Source organism: Copadichromis virginalis, linkage group LG10, assembly GCF_057382275.1.
Source record: "Copadichromis virginalis isolate Kocher_CV1m ecotype Utaka linkage group LG10, C_Virginalis_male_GT1.1, whole genome shotgun sequence".
Lineage (NCBI taxonomy): Eukaryota > Metazoa > Chordata > Actinopteri > Cichliformes > Cichlidae > Copadichromis > Copadichromis virginalis.
The window spans coordinates 2,688,433-2,705,765 of record NC_140627.1 but is presented as its reverse complement, the minus strand read 5'-3'; the positions used below and the strand labels follow the sequence as shown (position 1 = coordinate 2,705,765).

The 17,333-nt window shown below is 41.8% G+C and overlaps 1 protein-coding gene and 1 long non-coding RNA gene across 2 annotated transcripts; both read right to left on the bottom strand.

Annotated features, from left to right (window-relative positions):
• Positions 1–399: 399 nt before the first annotated feature.
• mogat2 (monoacylglycerol O-acyltransferase 2) lies at positions 400–16,322 on the bottom strand. The gene is made up of 6 exons (XM_085469456.1): positions 16,131–16,322; positions 15,126–15,304; positions 1,991–2,195; positions 1,700–1,874; positions 1,270–1,469; positions 400–916 (listed from the first exon to the last, which is right to left on the bottom strand). The coding sequence occupies exons 1-6, from the start codon at positions 16,222–16,224 to the stop codon at positions 762–764; spliced, it is 1,008 nt and encodes a 335-aa protein (XP_085325582.1). The 5' UTR covers positions 16,225–16,322; the 3' UTR covers positions 400–761.
• LOC146699644 (uncharacterized) lies at positions 5,340–6,386 on the bottom strand. The gene is made up of 2 exons (XR_014922439.1): positions 6,322–6,386; positions 5,340–5,640 (listed from the first exon to the last, which is right to left on the bottom strand). It is a non-coding gene; the product is annotated as an uncharacterized LOC146699644 (long non-coding RNA).
• Positions 16,323–17,333: the final 1,011 nt, after the last annotated feature.

Genomic DNA, 17,333 nt, shown 5'->3' with positions numbered 1-17,333 from the left:
TCATATGCAACAACTGCAATGTTCACATGTAGCCCCAGAGGAAGGGCAACAGTCTAAATCCAAGGTTCCCAGAGCGAGGCCCGTGTGCCAGCTGTGGGCCCACGTTCATGTTTCGCTCCACAGTCATGCACCAGGTGAAAAAAGAACCAAGGGAGCAACTTTTCCTTTCTGGCAGTCATTGCAGAATAAATCATTTACAATTACAGGTGAGGTCAAGATGTCTTGGCTGTGTGGCCTCGGTTGGCTTCTTTGATAATCATGACTAAATAAACACAGAAAACTTTCCCTTTTTTCAGACTACATTAGACTTCACCGTGTAAGCATGAGTCAGCCTAACTGTCGTTTCAAAGAGAGATTGTTCTCAGACACTGAAGCTGAAAGAGCTACACATGAAATCTTTAATACATGAATATGTGAGATTACACAACTGCTTCTGAACTCTAAATATCCAAATGAACCGAACACATTATTAGAGTTTCATGATGAATTTTAATGCACTCGTAGAACATCTTTCATTTGATCTGAGATTTTAAAGACAGCCTTTCCAGCTTACATGTTTGGGCTTTATTGAGACAGGACATGTTTAAACACAGACCTCTGCAATAGCCTTGAGTCACATGGAGCTCCTGCTCAGCCCGGTGCGAGCGTACAAACAATCACTTTGTCTTTAGTTAAAGGATGAGCTGTGAGCAGGTGTACAGAATCTGCAGCACCAGAGCTTTACAAAGAGGCGTCCAATTCCACCCAGGCCTTGTTGCACTTTAGACAAAGTTCAGGTGTGTGTCTTTGTCTACTCCATAGTTGCCTTTGTGCTCCTCAAACAGATTGCTGAGTTCATCCATGTACAGCTGGTGGAGGGCATCAAGTTCCTCGGCAGTTGGCTTTGCTTTCTTCTCCACTTTGATTGGCCGCCCAACTGCAGAGATGTGACAAAGTGCTTTATGTACTTTGTTTAGTTACAGTATGTTTAAGATGTTTACTGAGCGTGCGGACTGCGTGCCAGCCAGTTACAAAGGACGGTGTGTTTGTTCTCACAGCGAATCTCCCTCTATATCTGATCGCCATTACTCACATGCACCGAAACTGAACTCAGTGACGTCAGTTACTTCTCACAAAGTTGAAAACTTATTGGGAAGTGCAAGGATGCTTTACTATATGTTTTTACCTGAGGGAAGATATCTATTAGGCCTTTAGAGTGTTAATATACACTGCTGCCCAAGTATCCATCCAGCTGCACGTAGTGATGGTGGAGTAAAGCTGCTTACTCACCTACTGTGTTGATAGGTTTTCTGTAGGGCATAAGGCCGAAGGAGTACTGGAAAATGCCTCGTGCATGGAAGAGAGGAAGAGAGACACCCATGATCTTTTGCAGGTTTTCCTGCAACCATCGAAGCCAGGTTCCCCTCGGGTTTTCCACCTGGTCATACACTTCATTCTCCCCAAAAGAGAAGACTGGTACCAGATGAGCTCTGGGAAAAAATGGTTGAGCTCTATTGGTTTCTTATTTCTAACTGATCTCATAGCAGAATATGCGCTTTCCCAGGAAATTCCATGCAAGTCACTTGAATAAGTTTCAGGAGTCAAGCTACAAAAAACCCCTAAAATGAATAGATTGACAATCTTTTTAATAAGCAAAACCATTTCAGAGGCGTAGATGGAGCAGAATTTTCCACATTGCCTCAGGGGTGGCTGATCTTACCCATACTCCATGGCCATTTTGATGAAGCCTTTTTTATGGGCCAAGAGTACATTGAAAGTGCCTGGGTGGGCATCAAGGGCCTCTGGTGCCCCTCCAACAGCTATCACAATAGCATTTCCACCTTTCTTTTTGCGGAGTGGATAAGTGGCACTCTCTTTGTCTGAAGGAATCAGGCCTGCAATGTTGTAACAGAAGGAAAAAATATTTAAAGTGTTCAAATACAATATGTTTATTTTAACATACATAAAAAAGAAGAATGGGAAATATGATTGAAATGTCAATAGCTCAAACCTCCACACATGATGTAGTCTCTGAAGAATGGAGCTCTGAACCAAAGAGGCAACATGAGCAGGTAGCTGGTGATGCCTGGAAACAGCTGTCTGAAGCCTGTCGAGTAGGTGCAGAAGTTGGTAAAGGCTCCTGCCACCAGCACACCATGGGGATGGAAGCCAAGGATGTAGTTATGCCTGGGATCTAAGTCAGCCGTCTTCACCAACTGAAGGGAGGGGAAAGATGATATTTGTAGATGTATACATAGTCAAGAGTGCATGCAGACATACTCGGGATGATAATGGCCACCAGAATCATGGTAAATCGTTTAATCCTCATCAGCCTAAGAGCTGTTTTGGACTTTGCGTTGCAGTTGCTTGGCTCTGGCTGCAGTCCAAACATGTGCCTCAATATCTCAGTTTCAACACAATGTCTTTGACCCTCTGAACCTTCCCTCATCTCCCCTGCCTGAGGCTTCAGGACTCGATTGGGTATGACTTTAACAGCCACACTGGCAGGATGAAGTACTGTATGTGAAACCTTTGAAATTGCCCGTATTTCTGCACAAAAAGCATCATAAATATATAAATATTATACAGTATATACTACAAGTAAATGGTATATTGCAAGTGTGGTTTCATAGATCTGGCCATATTTGACATGAATAGCAAGAAGGGGGACCTAAACTGCAAAAACCCCAAAACCCAACAACAGGAAAACGACAAACTTTCACTTAGGTTGAAAGCAAGACACAGGTACAGATAATCCAGACAACGAGGCGGGGCGAAGTAAGACTGAACACACAAAAAAACAGGAAATCAGTCATAGCTAAACTGGGAAATGCAGACACATACATTAACTTAACTTATGGGGTTGACACAAGGAGATATAACAGAAAACACTGAGCGAACACTATGTTTTAAAAAATATTCCAGACCATCCAAATCATTGAATTAAGTTTTCCGATAACTTCCATGGCTACAGGTGTGTAAAATCAATCATCTAGGCATGCAGACTGCTTCTACAAACATTCGTGAAAGAATAGGTCATGTGATGGGGTGGGCCAGGGTCACGCAGTGGTTTCCCCGAGTCAGAATTTTTAACTGGTATCTCCCTCAACTCAGAAAGTCACTGCAGGCTCTACCAGCTCCAGCTTTGTTGCCTCCCAAAGTTAACAATCCAGGATGGCAGCAGTGAGCATAAAAAGTAATAAAATTGTTGTTGTTTTGTTTTTGTTTGTTTTTTAAATTATTTATTTATGTATTTATCCTTAAGTTCTGTTATTGAAGTTTAAAATGAAATGGCCCACACGTTTTTTCACACGTAGGCTGATGTGATGATCCACATGATCAATAGCAGATCAACGCGCCTCAGGGGACGAGCACCACTCAGGGTTTAATAACTTGGACTCACCACCATTTTTATAACCTAAGAAGCCTCTTGGATGAACCATCAAATCAAATCAAATCAAAATGTATTTATATAGCACATATAACCATGAATATCTTCCTGGAGGCGTCCAGCTGTTTTCTTTTTTCAAGCTATTTTTCATGTTTTGTTATCAGCTGTACCAACGACGCATTTCTTCTCTAAACTCTACATATAGGACATTTCCTTCCTTTACAAAGTGTGCAGGCTAGGCCCAGAAGCCCGTTCAACCAGAGTTCAACCAGAGACTAAAAATGACCAGAGGCTCCACTTGTATAATTCCTCCTCGTTCTGTTGAAGTTTAGCAACTGTTTCACAGCAATTTCATTGCTGGGTATTGCAAAAGATTTTCTGACTGCGATTGTTTTATTACATGTCTTCACATTCAAGCTTCCAGTAGACATTTTCTGCCCACTATTGCCTCCGTCGTCCAGATTTTATGCAATGCAGAGTTCAAGTTTCCACATCACAACTGTGTCTAATGCCAACTGGATCCCAGAGATACACACATGTTTTATCATGTTGCACAGGTGTTTTATTATCTATTAATCCTCATTTTTATGCCTTTTTTAGTCTGTTCACATCTACTGATGCTGTTTTGTTTTTAAAAAAAAAAATAATATTTTGGAATGCTAGAGGGCTTATGTAGCTTTATTAACTCCAGCCAAGAGTCCTAAAGAAAGTAAGTAAAAATACTGAAGGTGTCACTGGACCTACTTTACCTGAGAGCTGAGCTGGGACATGCTCTGGTCATGAAAAGGAGAGCTGATGCTGTTACATGACACTTTTGGCTGGTTGTCTGTTTATTTCAGATATTTTATATTGGGGTTAAAATGACCCTGATTGGTGTCATCATGTAAATAAAACACAAATAACATAACTGACATTACAAGATGTTTCAAATTCAGCTTGATGCAAGCAAACAACAGTTCCTTATCTTTTAAGTAGGGCCTAAAGTTAAAGCATGAATACATGCACCTCTAATTTCAGCGCAGCACTTGATGAAAGGAATCAGGGGATATCCTGCATGTACCAAATTTCATTACACAAAAATGAAGGAGAAATGGTAAAAACAGTGAAGAACAATTAATCATTGACTTGTCTGAGAGGTTCTGCAATATGCTCATGTGCCAGAAAATAACCAGGACCGTTTGAATAAAAAATACTGCACTTGCAGTGTTTTTCAGATATTAGGAGCACCTTCCCTTCATTTAGCTTTTAGCATTCTAGGCTCCCAGCACACTGTTAGAAAGGTCAAAATACAGTTGGCACTGCCCACAGCGCTACTCTACTGCCAACCAGGAGGTCAGAGATTCAGGTGTGATGTGTTAATAGTTACATGGAGAAAGTAGCCTCAAACAGAGATAAGGAGCACGTTGCAGAGGTTTGGCAGGTTCAAGTTTTCTAACCCTTCATGCACATAGAAGGTTTTACAGCATGAAAACAAAATATCTTCCTGAAACCTTTTAAACATAAATGTTACCTGTTTTTTCTTTTTAATGCTGGCTAACATAGATGTCTCCCGAACATAACTCTAGAATAAATATGGAAATATTCTGAGTTTCAAAAGTGATTTCAGAAGCGTGCCTAATGATTGCAGTGGATGTCTGCTGAGTCACTGAAAGACTTTTGCAATGCTTCAAATTTCCACTTCACAGCTGTGTTCTGCCAACTGGACCAGGGCTGTCTTCCAAAGCGTTTGTGGCTCACATCTTAAAGTACAGAAGATTTCAGCTGGGTTTTGAGGAGCTACCCTTTATTCACGTGAAAAAAGCACTTAATAAAATATAATACTAAAAGGTGAGCACAATGGGGGCCCATCGTGTTTCCAAAGGCGATAAGCAGGCCCGGCCCTAACCAATCTGGCGCCCTAGGCAAGATTTTAGGTGGCGCCCCCCTACATCGGCAGTGTAGTGTATGTACTCACAAGAAACCGAATAGCTTTGTCTTTGACCTTTTTTTTTTACTTAAAGAAAGCAAATTCACAATCAGAATAATTAACAAGATAAAAAAATATATGAATAAATAAATGAATACAAAAAATAAAAAAATGAATATATGAAATACAATAACACTGCTTGATGCTGCTGCAAAACTGGTGGGTTGTGCTGCTGAGGTGGAGGCAACAGGAAGACCGCTTGATGCTGCTGCATCATGGCTGGGTTGTGCTGCTGAAGTGGAGGCAGCAGCGGTAGATGTGGTAGATGGCCCAGGGGTGGGATTTAGAAACTTCAACAGTGCATCTGAAGAGAGGAGTATGTGACACCACTGAGTATTAAAGTCTAATAATAAAAACATATGATTCCAGGAATAAAATGAAATGATATAATATAAATGAAAAACCAAAGAGATATATGTATGATGTTAACTGATATGCAAATTAGATTAGATTCAATTTATTGTCATCATTACAGTGAAATGCTGAATAGCAGAATGCAAAGTAACAGTATAATATCATATGAGAATGTTATGTTATGATTATCTTTGACCGAATCACAGCAGTGCTCATATTAAAAAACAGCATTCCCTCTCATGTGATATTGCTTAATTAACATTAATGATGTGCACTTTAACAACTAGGCTTACAACTATAATATATACAGGGGTGGAAAAGTGACTATTACCTGCAGGGTAAACGTTAGCTAACCAGAAGGCAATAACAATGTAAACAAAAAACACCTGCTTAAAAGATGAATACAAATGAGGAATGGTGGGAAAGGTGGGAGTACTGTAATTACCTAACGTTACATTATTATTTTCCATAACAATTTAGCCCCCTCCACAATATTAACTGACGTTAAAACAGTTAACTAGCTATTTATTGATTAGCAATTAGCGAATCATGTAACATTAGCTTAATGCTAAAAAATTTAGGTTACTATCACATTCAGACAAATAATTTCATGTAGGCTAACGTTACCTACCTCTGTCTTTTTCTCGTTTCTCCTCCTCTTCTTTTCTCTTTTTTCTTCCCTGGGCACCTGACAGTTTTGGCCGTTTTGACATCTTGTGTCCAAAAGGAACCATGATACGGGAAGGGAGGGGGCGCACCGTGCGGGGGGGGGGGGGGGGGGGGGGGGCGTAATGTTGTATCAAATAATATTTCTATTGAATAAGCTTTACTTTGCATTTTAATTAACGTGGGATTATTTTTTGTATTTAGAAATAATAGTACCAACTTTTTTTTTTTTTTTCAACATTTGTGGCACTGGCGTGGCGCCCCCTGATGGACGGCGCCCTTAGCATTTGCCTATACGGCCTATGCCACGGGCCGGCCCTGGCGATAAGTGTCCAGGGTTGCTCACTTCAAGTTTATATAAAAGTTGAAATGAACATCTTGTACTTCCATATATTTGTCACTTGGCAGGAAGGTTAAAGAGATGTGCCAGTGTTTACACATGACAAAGGTCATCTTGCTATTTGCAAGGTAAAAGACTTCTGGTGTCACAGAAACACTGGATATTAGCAATATTTAATAAAAAACACTCTCTGATTATCAACAATAAAATCTCGAGGAAGATAAGCAGCTCTGTCTCAAACCTTTTTCTTGGGATTCTCCTTTAATGCTGGAGATGTTCTTTTTGTTGGAATTGGTGAATATAGACGGATGCTGAGTCTCTGAATTCATTCCCCAGCTCTTCTCCATTGGTTGGAGCTTCATTGAGCTGCTTATGCAGCTTATTTTGCTCTTTGGCAAGTAAATTATGAGCCACTGTGTTTGTGATCAATCCTTAGTGATATTTCTCTGTAATGTTTGAAGCGACACAAGTGAAAAGCTCCATGATGTCGTTTGTTTAGTCCGCTAAAAATAAGCACTCCCTTCACTGATCTGTGCGTGAGATTCATACTCAAGACAACACTTTTCTTTTATCAGGCAATCATCTCAGAACCAGTTTCAGTCATTTGATACAGTTTTTCCAGTAATGTTTTCTCTTTATTATTTCTTAATGAATAAGGGTGCATTCACACAGATTTTAAAGCTTTCTCAGATTGTAATAGATCACATGAAGGTTGTGAGTAAAGCTTATATAAGCAAGTCATGTTACTGGACCTTCGTGGAGCTGATTGTTGGTGTCCGTGCTGTGGAGACCTGCTGCAGGTGGCTCCCAAAGTTAAACATTAGCTCCAGTTCCACTGATGAGGCACTAAGTAAGCGAAGTGTCTATCGTAGTGTCACCAAGACCTGCTGTCGAGCCTTCATCGTTACATAATCTGTGTTTCTATCATTCCTGCCAAGATAGTTTTCAAAAGGATAAATATCTACTTTTCCCAAATTCCCAGGTGGACCTAGCTCCACACTGCATCTTCCGCTGCATTAGTGGAAAGGTATTCATAGATGTACCCTGGGGAAGTTTTGTGGGAAGACAATCATGGCAGATAAAGTCTGTGGGCTACACAGGAGTATCACCCCAAATCACTTGTGAGAAAGTGCTTTTCCATAACCACTGACAACTTCAGGACTTGGTAACTTGGTGGTGGCGTCAGGATTAAATGTGGTTTATCGTCATAAAGATGCAAAAATATGTTTTGTAGCCTGAAAATGACGCCATGTGTGCCTCTGTAATTGCCTTCAGATACATTTGAATTTGCGTCACTATCTCGTCTACATGCATTTTTGTCCTTTTAGAAACCAAGACACTCACATCAGCTGGTGAGCTTTCAGCCTGAGCTGGTGACGGTGTATTAGAAACGGTGGGCAAAGACACGCTAATGAAAGGAATTAGGAAACTTTAAATAACACATCTTCTCTCTACCCTCACACGGACTCCTTGTTTCGGGCCCAATGTGGCAGTCAGATGATGCTGGGCAGAATTCAGTTTGAACTAAATGGCACAAAACATTCTTGGTTTTTTTTCTTAGAAATTTTTTTCTAAGAAATTATTTAATATATGAAATTCAAAATATTCACACGAGGCCTCTAATGAAATTCAAAATATTCACACGAGGCCTCTAATGATATATATATATATATATATATATATATATATATATATATATATATATATATATATATATATATATATATATATATATATATATATATATATATATATATATATATATATATATATATATATATATATATATATATATATATATATATATATATATATATATATATATATAAAGCAGCTGGATAGCGTAGTGGTTAGACTACACGCCTTTGGAACAGAGGATCGCAAGTTCGATTCCTGCCTGGGGCGTCTGTATCCAGTAAGGGTCCTAAGGCTAGACCCCCTATGCTAAGCAAGCCTACCGCAGACATGAGCGAGACAGATAAATATGAAGGCATGCCGGCTCGGACGTCGCCCGGATCAACAAGGTCCGTGTCAGGTGTTGAGGAACCAGGGCACCCTGACGAAAAGTGGGCTACTGGAACAAGAAGGCATCGGTGGGCAAGAGACGAAAACAGGGCGTTGTTGGAATGCTACTATGCAAGTAACCCTGGCGGAAGGGGCTACATGAATAGGATGAGGGACCTATGGATTCTTCGATACCCAACATCCACAATGACGGCGAAACAACTAGTAGCTCAGTGTTCCAACATTCGAAAGAAGGGACTGCTCTCACAGCTAGAGATTGACGAGGTACAACATAAATGCTACGGCAAGGAGGAGTCAGGACGCCAGGTCAGGGGGGAGATATCATCACCCCCACCCGAGATTGGGTACATAGCCCCAAGTGCGATAGGAGAAGGATCGTTGAGTGCGAGAGGAACTGACCTGAAAAATAGGATCATGGCCAAGCTTGAAACCTGGATCCCCCGTAGCCGGTTACCAAGATTACGTGAAGTTCCCTCAGAAGGTCTGCTAGATGATGTTAATGCAGCACTACGGGCAATACCTACAACCACGATTACCGACACTAACAAGCTGATCTACAATACGGCAGCAGTGATCAGTGAGATGCTTGGCTACAAGTTGAACAGCGACAAGGGGCAGTACCCTCCATGGAGAAGGAGGCTAGAGGGCAAGATCAAAGTAGCACGGAGGGAGGTTAGCCAACTAACGGAGTTGCAGCAAAGGTACGACAAATAAGGTGCCTAAGAAATACAGCAAGCTGTCCATACCTGAGGCCTTGGAAACTGCCAAGCAAAGACTCACAGCCTTGGCCAGCCGCTTGAGGAGGTACACCAGAGAGATAGAAGGCAGGAGAATAAACCAGCTGTTCTCCACAGAACCAGCAAAGGTGTACTCTCAGTGGCAAGGGAACAATAAGAGAACAGCACCACCAAGGCTGGAGACGGAGCAATACTGGAAGAGCATATGGGAGAAGGACGCAACCCATAACGGCAATGCTCAGTGGCTAGAGGATCTGAGGGCTGACCACAGCGACCTCCCTGAACAGGGTCCAGTAACCATCACAGTGGCAGATATCCAAGAAAGGGTCTCCAGTATGAAGAGTTGGACAGCACCAGGGCCCGACATGGTTCACGCCTACTGGCTGAAGAAGCTGACTGCACTCCACGAGCGTCTGGCTAGTTAACGAGACACCCGGAATGGCTAACCGAAGGTCGGACGGTCCTGATCCCCAAGGACCCCAAGAAGGGACCGGTCCCCTCCAACTACCGACCAATAACCTGCCTCAGTACTACATGGAAGCTCCTGTCAGGCATCATATCGGCTAAGATGAACAGGCACATGGGTCAATACATGAGCGGGACACAGAAAGGAATTGGCAAGAATACCAGAGGCGCAAAACACCAGCTACTGGTAGACAGAACAATCAGCCGAGACTGCAAGACCAGACTGACCAACCTGTGCACTGCCTGGATTGATTACAAGAAGGCCTATGACTCAATGCCCCACAGCTGGATACTGGAATGCCTAGAATTGTACAAGATCAATGGGACCCTAAGAGCCTTCATCAGGAACTCAATGGGGATGTGGCGTACAACACTAGAGGCCAACTCCAAGCCCATAGCACAAGTCACCATCAAGTGCGGGATCTACCAAGGAGATGCTCTGTCCCCACTGCTGTTCTGCATAGGCCTGAACCCCCTCAGTGAGATCATTAACAAGACTGGCTACGGATACCGACTACGGAACGGAGCAGTTGTCAGCCACCTCCTGTACATGGATGACATCAAGCTGTATGCCAAGAGTGAACGAGACATCGATTCACTGATCCACACTACCAGGCTATACAGCAATGACATTGGAATGTCGTTCGGACTGGAGAAGTGTAGTCGGATGGTAACAAAGAGAGGGAAGGTAGTCAGAACTGAGGGGATTGAACTACCAGAAGGCAACATTGCAGACATAGAGGACAGTTACAAGTACTTGGGGATCCCACAGGCGAATGGGAACCATGAAGAGGCCGCTAGAAAAGCTGCAACCACCAAGTACCTGCAGAGGGTCAGGCAAGTCCTGAGGAGTCAGCTGAATGGTAAGAACAAGATCCGGGCCATCAACACGTACGCCCTGCCCGTGATCAGGTACCCTGCTGGGGTAATAGGCTGGCCAAAGGAGGAGATAGAAGCCACTGACATAAAGACAAGAAAGCTCCTTACCATGCATGGAGGGTTTCACCCCAAATCCAGCACTGAGGCTGTACGCTAAGCGGAAGGAAGGGGGCCGGGGACTGGTGAGTGTCAGCACCACAGTCCAGGATGAGACAACGAACATCCAAGAATACATTAGGAAGATGGCCCCAACTGACCGAGTGCTCAGTGAATACCTCAGGCAGCAGAAACCCAAGAAAGAGGAGGGAGACGAGGAACCATCATGGAAGGACAGGCCCCTGCACGGTATGTACCACCGGCAGATAGAGGAGGTGGCTGATATCCAGAAATCCTACCAGTGGCTGGACAAAGCTGGACTGAAAGACAGCACAGAGGCACTAATCATGGCAGCACAAGAACAAGCTCTGAGCACAAGATCCATAGAGGCTGGGGTCTATCACACCAGGCAAGACCCCAGGTGCAGGCTGTGTAAAGATGCCCCAGAGACAATCCAGCACATAACAGCAGGGTGCAAGATGCTAGCAAGGCAAGGCAAGGCATACATGGAACGCCATAACCAAGTGGCCGGCATAGTGTACAGGAACATCTGTGCCGAGTATAACCTGGAAGTCCCGAGGTCAAAATGGGAGACGCCCCCAAGGGTGGTGGAGAATGACCGAGCTAAGATCCTGTGGGACTTCCAGATACAGACGGACAAAATGGTGGTGGCTAACCAACCGGACATAGTGGTGGTAGACAAACAGAAGAAGACGGCCGTAGTGATCGATGTAGCGGTTCCGAATGACAGCAACATCAGGAAGAAGGAACACGAGAAGCTGGAGAAATACCAAGGGCTCAGAGAAGAGCTCGAGAGGATGTGGAGGGTGAAGGTAATGGTGGTCCCCGTGGTAATCGGAGCACTAGGTGCGGTGACTCCCAAGCTAGGCGAGTGGCTCCAGCAGATCCCGGGAATAACATCGGAGATCTCTGTCCAGAAGAGCGCAGTCCTGGGAACAGCTAAGATACTGCGCAGGACCCTCAAGCTCCCAGGCCTCTGGTAGAGGACCCGAGCTTGAAGGATAAACCGCCCGCAGGGGCGTGCTGGGAATTTTATATATACATATGTGTGTGTGTGTGTGTGTGTGGTGTGTATTACTTGTTATTATTATTATTGATGTGCAGACAAAGTTTTAGTGATTTTGTGTCCGATACTATTTGTTGTATTTATTATTAATATTCATGTCACTGTATTTAAAATTATTTTCAGTATTGTATTTTTTTTGTTAAATGTATCACGATCATGTTTCTAATCCAAGGAGCCCCAAGTGTGACATATTTTATGGCCGACTGCACGTTGACATAGCTGACCTATAGATAAAGGACAAGCTTTCATATTGCTCGTCTATTGGACAATAATAGCCAATGACTTGAGCAAATATACTGGTCAGTTTCTATTGTGTTTTCATGCATAGCTTCGAGGGCTTCTTCACGTAAAGACAGATATGACCCACTTACAGCACTACAGATAGTTTCAAAATGAAACATCTACAATCACTTTCTGTTAAGATGTAAAGCTTTCTAGGAGGAAAATAAGTTGATCTTTATGATTATTTTTAGTAATCATAAGTTTTAGATTTCAGTGAAACATTTATTTAAAGTAATTTTAAGGAATCCACCCATAGAATAAAAACCCAAACAAATAAACTTCAGTATAAATGTTTTTTAGCAAGTCTTTATGAACACTTATACGGGGTTTGTGCTAAAACAACAACAGCTTCATTGTTGTTTCACGTTGTCTTATCAGCTCGGTCCAAAGTATCAGTCACATCCAGGGGCGAGCAGTCGATCCATGTAATGAAGCAGATGTTGTTAATAGAGTTTTTGTTCTCTGTGAATTTCACAGAAAAGGTCTTCTGCCGTTATTTGTCATGGTTAAAAAAATAAGCCAGGAGTCACTTCATAGTCGTGTAGACAAAATACTACTCATCCATGCTGTCACAAGAGGGCGTGATGTAACACAAGAGGGGAGCCTGTAACGCACAATCAGGGCTTGGCAACGCAGCGTTTATTTACAGCAGCTTCTCTCATGGATCGTGGGTTTTTCACCCACGTTTCAGTTTCATATTATTTTTTGATTCCTGCGTTTATTGAGTTTTAAGTTCTTTTGCATTTTACATTCTTTCCTAATAGCTCCTGTTTTCTGGTTGGCTTCATTACACTTATATTCTCAGGCCTTCTCAGTTTATTTTTTTATTTTTTTACCTTTGACAATTTAGTTTTTGCTTGTGGTTCATATTTCATTCTTTGAGTTTCACTTCATACTTCTGTGTGCTCCTGTAGTTTGTCACGTCTCCATCTCTGTGTTAACCTTATATCAGATTACATCCTGTTTTATTTTGGTAGTCTTTTGTCCCTCATGTCTTGTCTCTTCTTTTTTTCCCTTTTTCTCCTTATCAAGTAAGTTTCACCGAGCTGTTCTTTCGTCCCCTAATTAGCCCCTTGTGTGTATATAGTCCTGTCTTTATTTTGTTATGTACGACTGTTCCCCCGCTTTGTGCTCTGGTGTTGGTCCCTGGGCTTTTGGTTTTATTTTTATGCTTTCAGTTTGTTTATCTTCTTTCAAAACAAACAAATATTTGAAATATTTTTATTGAGATGTGGATTTTTATTAGACTTTTTAGTATTGAATGAATACACTACCGGTCAAAAGTTTTGGAACACAATTTTTCCAATTTTTGTAATTGAAAGTTGTGCAGTTTAATGTCTCATTTAACTTGAAATGAAAGCCAAGTACAAATAAGCAACTGGAGTTAAAAAAACAGAAATGACTTCTGACTCAAAGTAGCCTCCTTTAGCAGATATAACAGCTGAACACACCCGTGACATTCTTTCTACGACAGAAATCAAATATTCTTCAGAAAGTTTTTCCCATATTTGTTGCAGAAGTTCCCATAAATGTTGACCTTGTAAGTTGCTTTGCTTTCTCTCTTCTGTCCAGTTAATCCCAAACCAGCTCGATGGGGTTTGAGTCTGGAGACTGTGCTGCTGTTTTCAAGCTCACCATCTTGTTCTTTTTTCCTGAGGTAGTTCTGGCACAGCTTGGACTTGGAACCATCCTTTCATCTACTCGCCTGCAAAGATCCTGCTTGATGAACCAAAGATTTCAAATTTTGATTCATCCATCCATAATACCTTCCTCCAGTCTTCAGTAGTCCAGTGGCCGTGTTTCATGGCCCAGACAAGCCTCCTTGTCTTATTCTGATGTTTTAGCATTGTTCTGTCAAACCTGCAGCTTGAAGTCTTCTCTTCACAGTTGAAACTGAGACTTGCTTACTACGACTACTGTTGTCCCGTGAGCCCCTTATCACCCAAGCTGTTAACTCAGTCCTCTGATTCAGTTGTGTCTTTGGGTCTGCAGACCTCTACCTGTCAGATTTTGCTCCAGTTTCTTCTGATGTTTAGGGAAACTGTAGTCACCGACACCTGACTTTCATTGCAGTTTCTCTGTAGGACAGACCTATTTTTAAGTGTTATAAAGGTTTGTGTCTCTTCCATTGTTAATCACCTTTTTCTCACCATTTTTGTAGCAACACACTACTTTCAGCAGTACAATACTGTTCAACTGATGCTCACGAGGGCCTGGTACCACAGTGTGTTCCAGCACGGCTTTCATGCAGACAGAAGAGGCTGTAAGTAATCCAGAAAAGTTGGAAACCTGTAGGAATTAGTAGCACCAGCTTTCGAGACTTGATCAACCTTCATTGCTGCAGAACAGCTTTAAATTATTAACACATGTTGTTCCTGAAAAAGGTATTTTTGTAGAATTCTGAAATGGACATGATTGTTCAGTTTTGGGTAACCTTACCTTTTTTTTTATTTCTGGCTGTTCACCTCTTACCTTTTCATTGGACTTGAACGACTGGAATTGCAAAAAGGTTGAGGTGTTCTAAAACTTTTGACCAGTAGTGTATGCACATTTTTTAACTCATATATTTAGCTATGAGTGTCACTTATCACTGTATAACACTGTCACAGTACCTAATTACAACAGGAAACAGAGGAGTGTCCTCCATCTGTGGATCATTTGTTGCCAAGGACATAGATAAGAAGCATTCCTCATTGCAGGCTGGAGATTAGATCAGATGACCTGGCAGATGTTCTGATGTCCTACTCTCTTGCACAAGCGAATCCTCCACATATTGATTTTCTGTCTCCTTATGGAAGCAATGTGCCTGCACAAAAAATAGATGACGCAAAAACAAGAAGTCTAAAGCTTTCTCTTACCTTGATGGGAAAGTAATCACGCATGTATTCCCAAACTTTGAGGCTGCACAGGAAGGGCGACCTGTTGCCTCCACGTGCAGGAGTGTCATAATCAAAGTACCACCAGACAGCATACAGCACGCTGATCAGCCAGTAGCGAGTGAACATCAGGTAAAAGAACAGGAAGATGCAGGTGGGTGCTGAGACGAGAAGGACATTCACTAACACAACAGACACTAAATGATTGGTAACTATATCAGAGTTAGCCATGATAGCGTATGCATAAATTGGACTCTGTTCAGGGGGGAGACCATCTCAGAGTCTTGAAGTCCTTTACAGATTTACAGATATGTATTAGAAGTGCCAATCTTGGTTTTATAACTGTATATTTGCTATCACTCTCATTTTTATTGCTTTCAGGACGCTTCGAATCAATATTTTTAATCTCTCTTGGCGAAAAAAGACAAATAGCATGAAGGCAAATAATCAAAGCTCGTGTTTAGCATGGACACTGAAATACTAGTTATCACAAACCTAGCTATGAATGACTTGTATCACCTGCTGCACCAGGGAGCTCATAAACTAGTTACAGAGATGGTGAAGTGGCTAAGAATACAAATGTAAACTTGAACAGAGCCAGTGGGATAAAGTGTGGCAGCAAATATTAACAGGGTTCTGTGGCTGTGTCAAAAAATAAAAAAGCTTGGAAACCTGAATTAAGGAGCTCTGTTCTCCAGAACTACAAAAACAACAGGCGGATGAAATGACTTGGATGGATGCTCTTCTGTCTGGCTCCCTCTTCTGGCCATGCAGAACTACAGCTCACGTAAAACAAAGGTTCTCTCTGTTTTGCACTAATTGTGACTTTATCAAAAGCAGCTAAACAAGCATGTTTATGTTTCACAACAATAATATTAATGTGAAAATCTTCATTTATCCTTTTACTTCTTTAGCAGAGTCATTCTTGCATCCTTCCATCATCTACAGGTTTCCCAATTTAACTCACACAGAAAAGTCAACACTCACCCAGACCAAGGAAGGTGAAGACCCACTGCAGCACCATGGCAGTCTGCAGTCTCCTGTGGAGGGGTATAGCCATGGGGGCAAAATTAATTTTCATGATTTCCACAAGAGAAGAAATCCAAACCACGCCGCTGCAGTGGAGGCAAAGAGGAAGAGCGAGAGAAGGAGGTCCAAAGTCTGCTCCTGTCACCTCTCCACCAGCATTTCCTATTGACCGGCTTATCTCAAAAGCTTAGCAAAGACTTTGATTTGCCAGTCCATATCTATGCAATCTGACTTTTGAACAAGCAAGTAATGCACTACACAGAGATCCCCAGCAAAGAACAACAAGCCACAAAGCTGTGGACTTCCTGCAGAGCATTGAAGGCAATCACTGGCTAGCATGGCCATGCTGTATGCATATAAGTGTTTATATTTGTAAAGGCTCCATCTTTTTGTTAGAAAAAATTATACATTTCTTGTCACATGGGGTCTATGTCAGCGCTGCATAAAAGCTTAAAAACTATTTCCAAAAGGTAAGGTAAATAGACACCTAGTCTGGACAACAGTAGCTAAGCTAAGTGAGCTAAACACACACCGAAATTAACAAAGGGATCATCAAAGGTGTGGATGGAGCATATAGATGATTCAGATTATGCATTGTGTCACAAAGCAACGCACTGATAGGACTGTAATCTATGCACATTATCTTTTTTCTAATGAGTTAGGCTGACATTTGCTGGATCAGTGGGTTTTATTGGCTTTCTTCTTTCTTCTATTTGATTACATCCTCATAAATTATTTATTATCTACCCTAATTACCTCATTAACACTTTGATCTCTCTTACTCAATCAGTTTTCACTTGCACCCACTAACAAACAATAATAGCAAATACAATAGGAATTAAAAATCAATGGTCATGTCTGTAAAGCTTAACAGCTGAACTGTATAAGGCTTCCGTTCAAACAATGTGTTTTTCTGATGTCTTAAACTAAAGTCCGGTTTGAGACAGGCCCTCGGGGCATGTAAGGAGTCGGCATTATTCATGTATTCTGCTGTTGTTGGCACAATCTGCAAATGACGATATGCTCTGTCACAGAGGAGACTTTGCATGAATCACTGGCCTATTTAATGAGTGCTGTGATGGCTTTATTTTAAAGAATATGAGAAAGAATCAATAAAAACCTTCCTTTATTTAAAATTCCCTTCAATACTGTCTGTTTTTT

Coding starts and splice junctions, on each gene's coding strand:
- mogat2 (XM_085469456.1), bottom strand. CDS start 16,224: ATGAAAATTAATTTTGCCCCCATGGCTATACCCCTCCACAGGAGACTG. Junction 15,305..16,130: donor CTTCACCTTCCTTGGTCTGG/GTGAGTGTTGAC, acceptor TTCTCGTCTCAG/CACCCACCTGCATCTTCCTG. Junction 1,875..1,990: donor AGACTACATCATGTGTGGAG/GTTTGAGCTATT, acceptor ACAACATTGCAG/GCCTGATTCCTTCAGACAAA.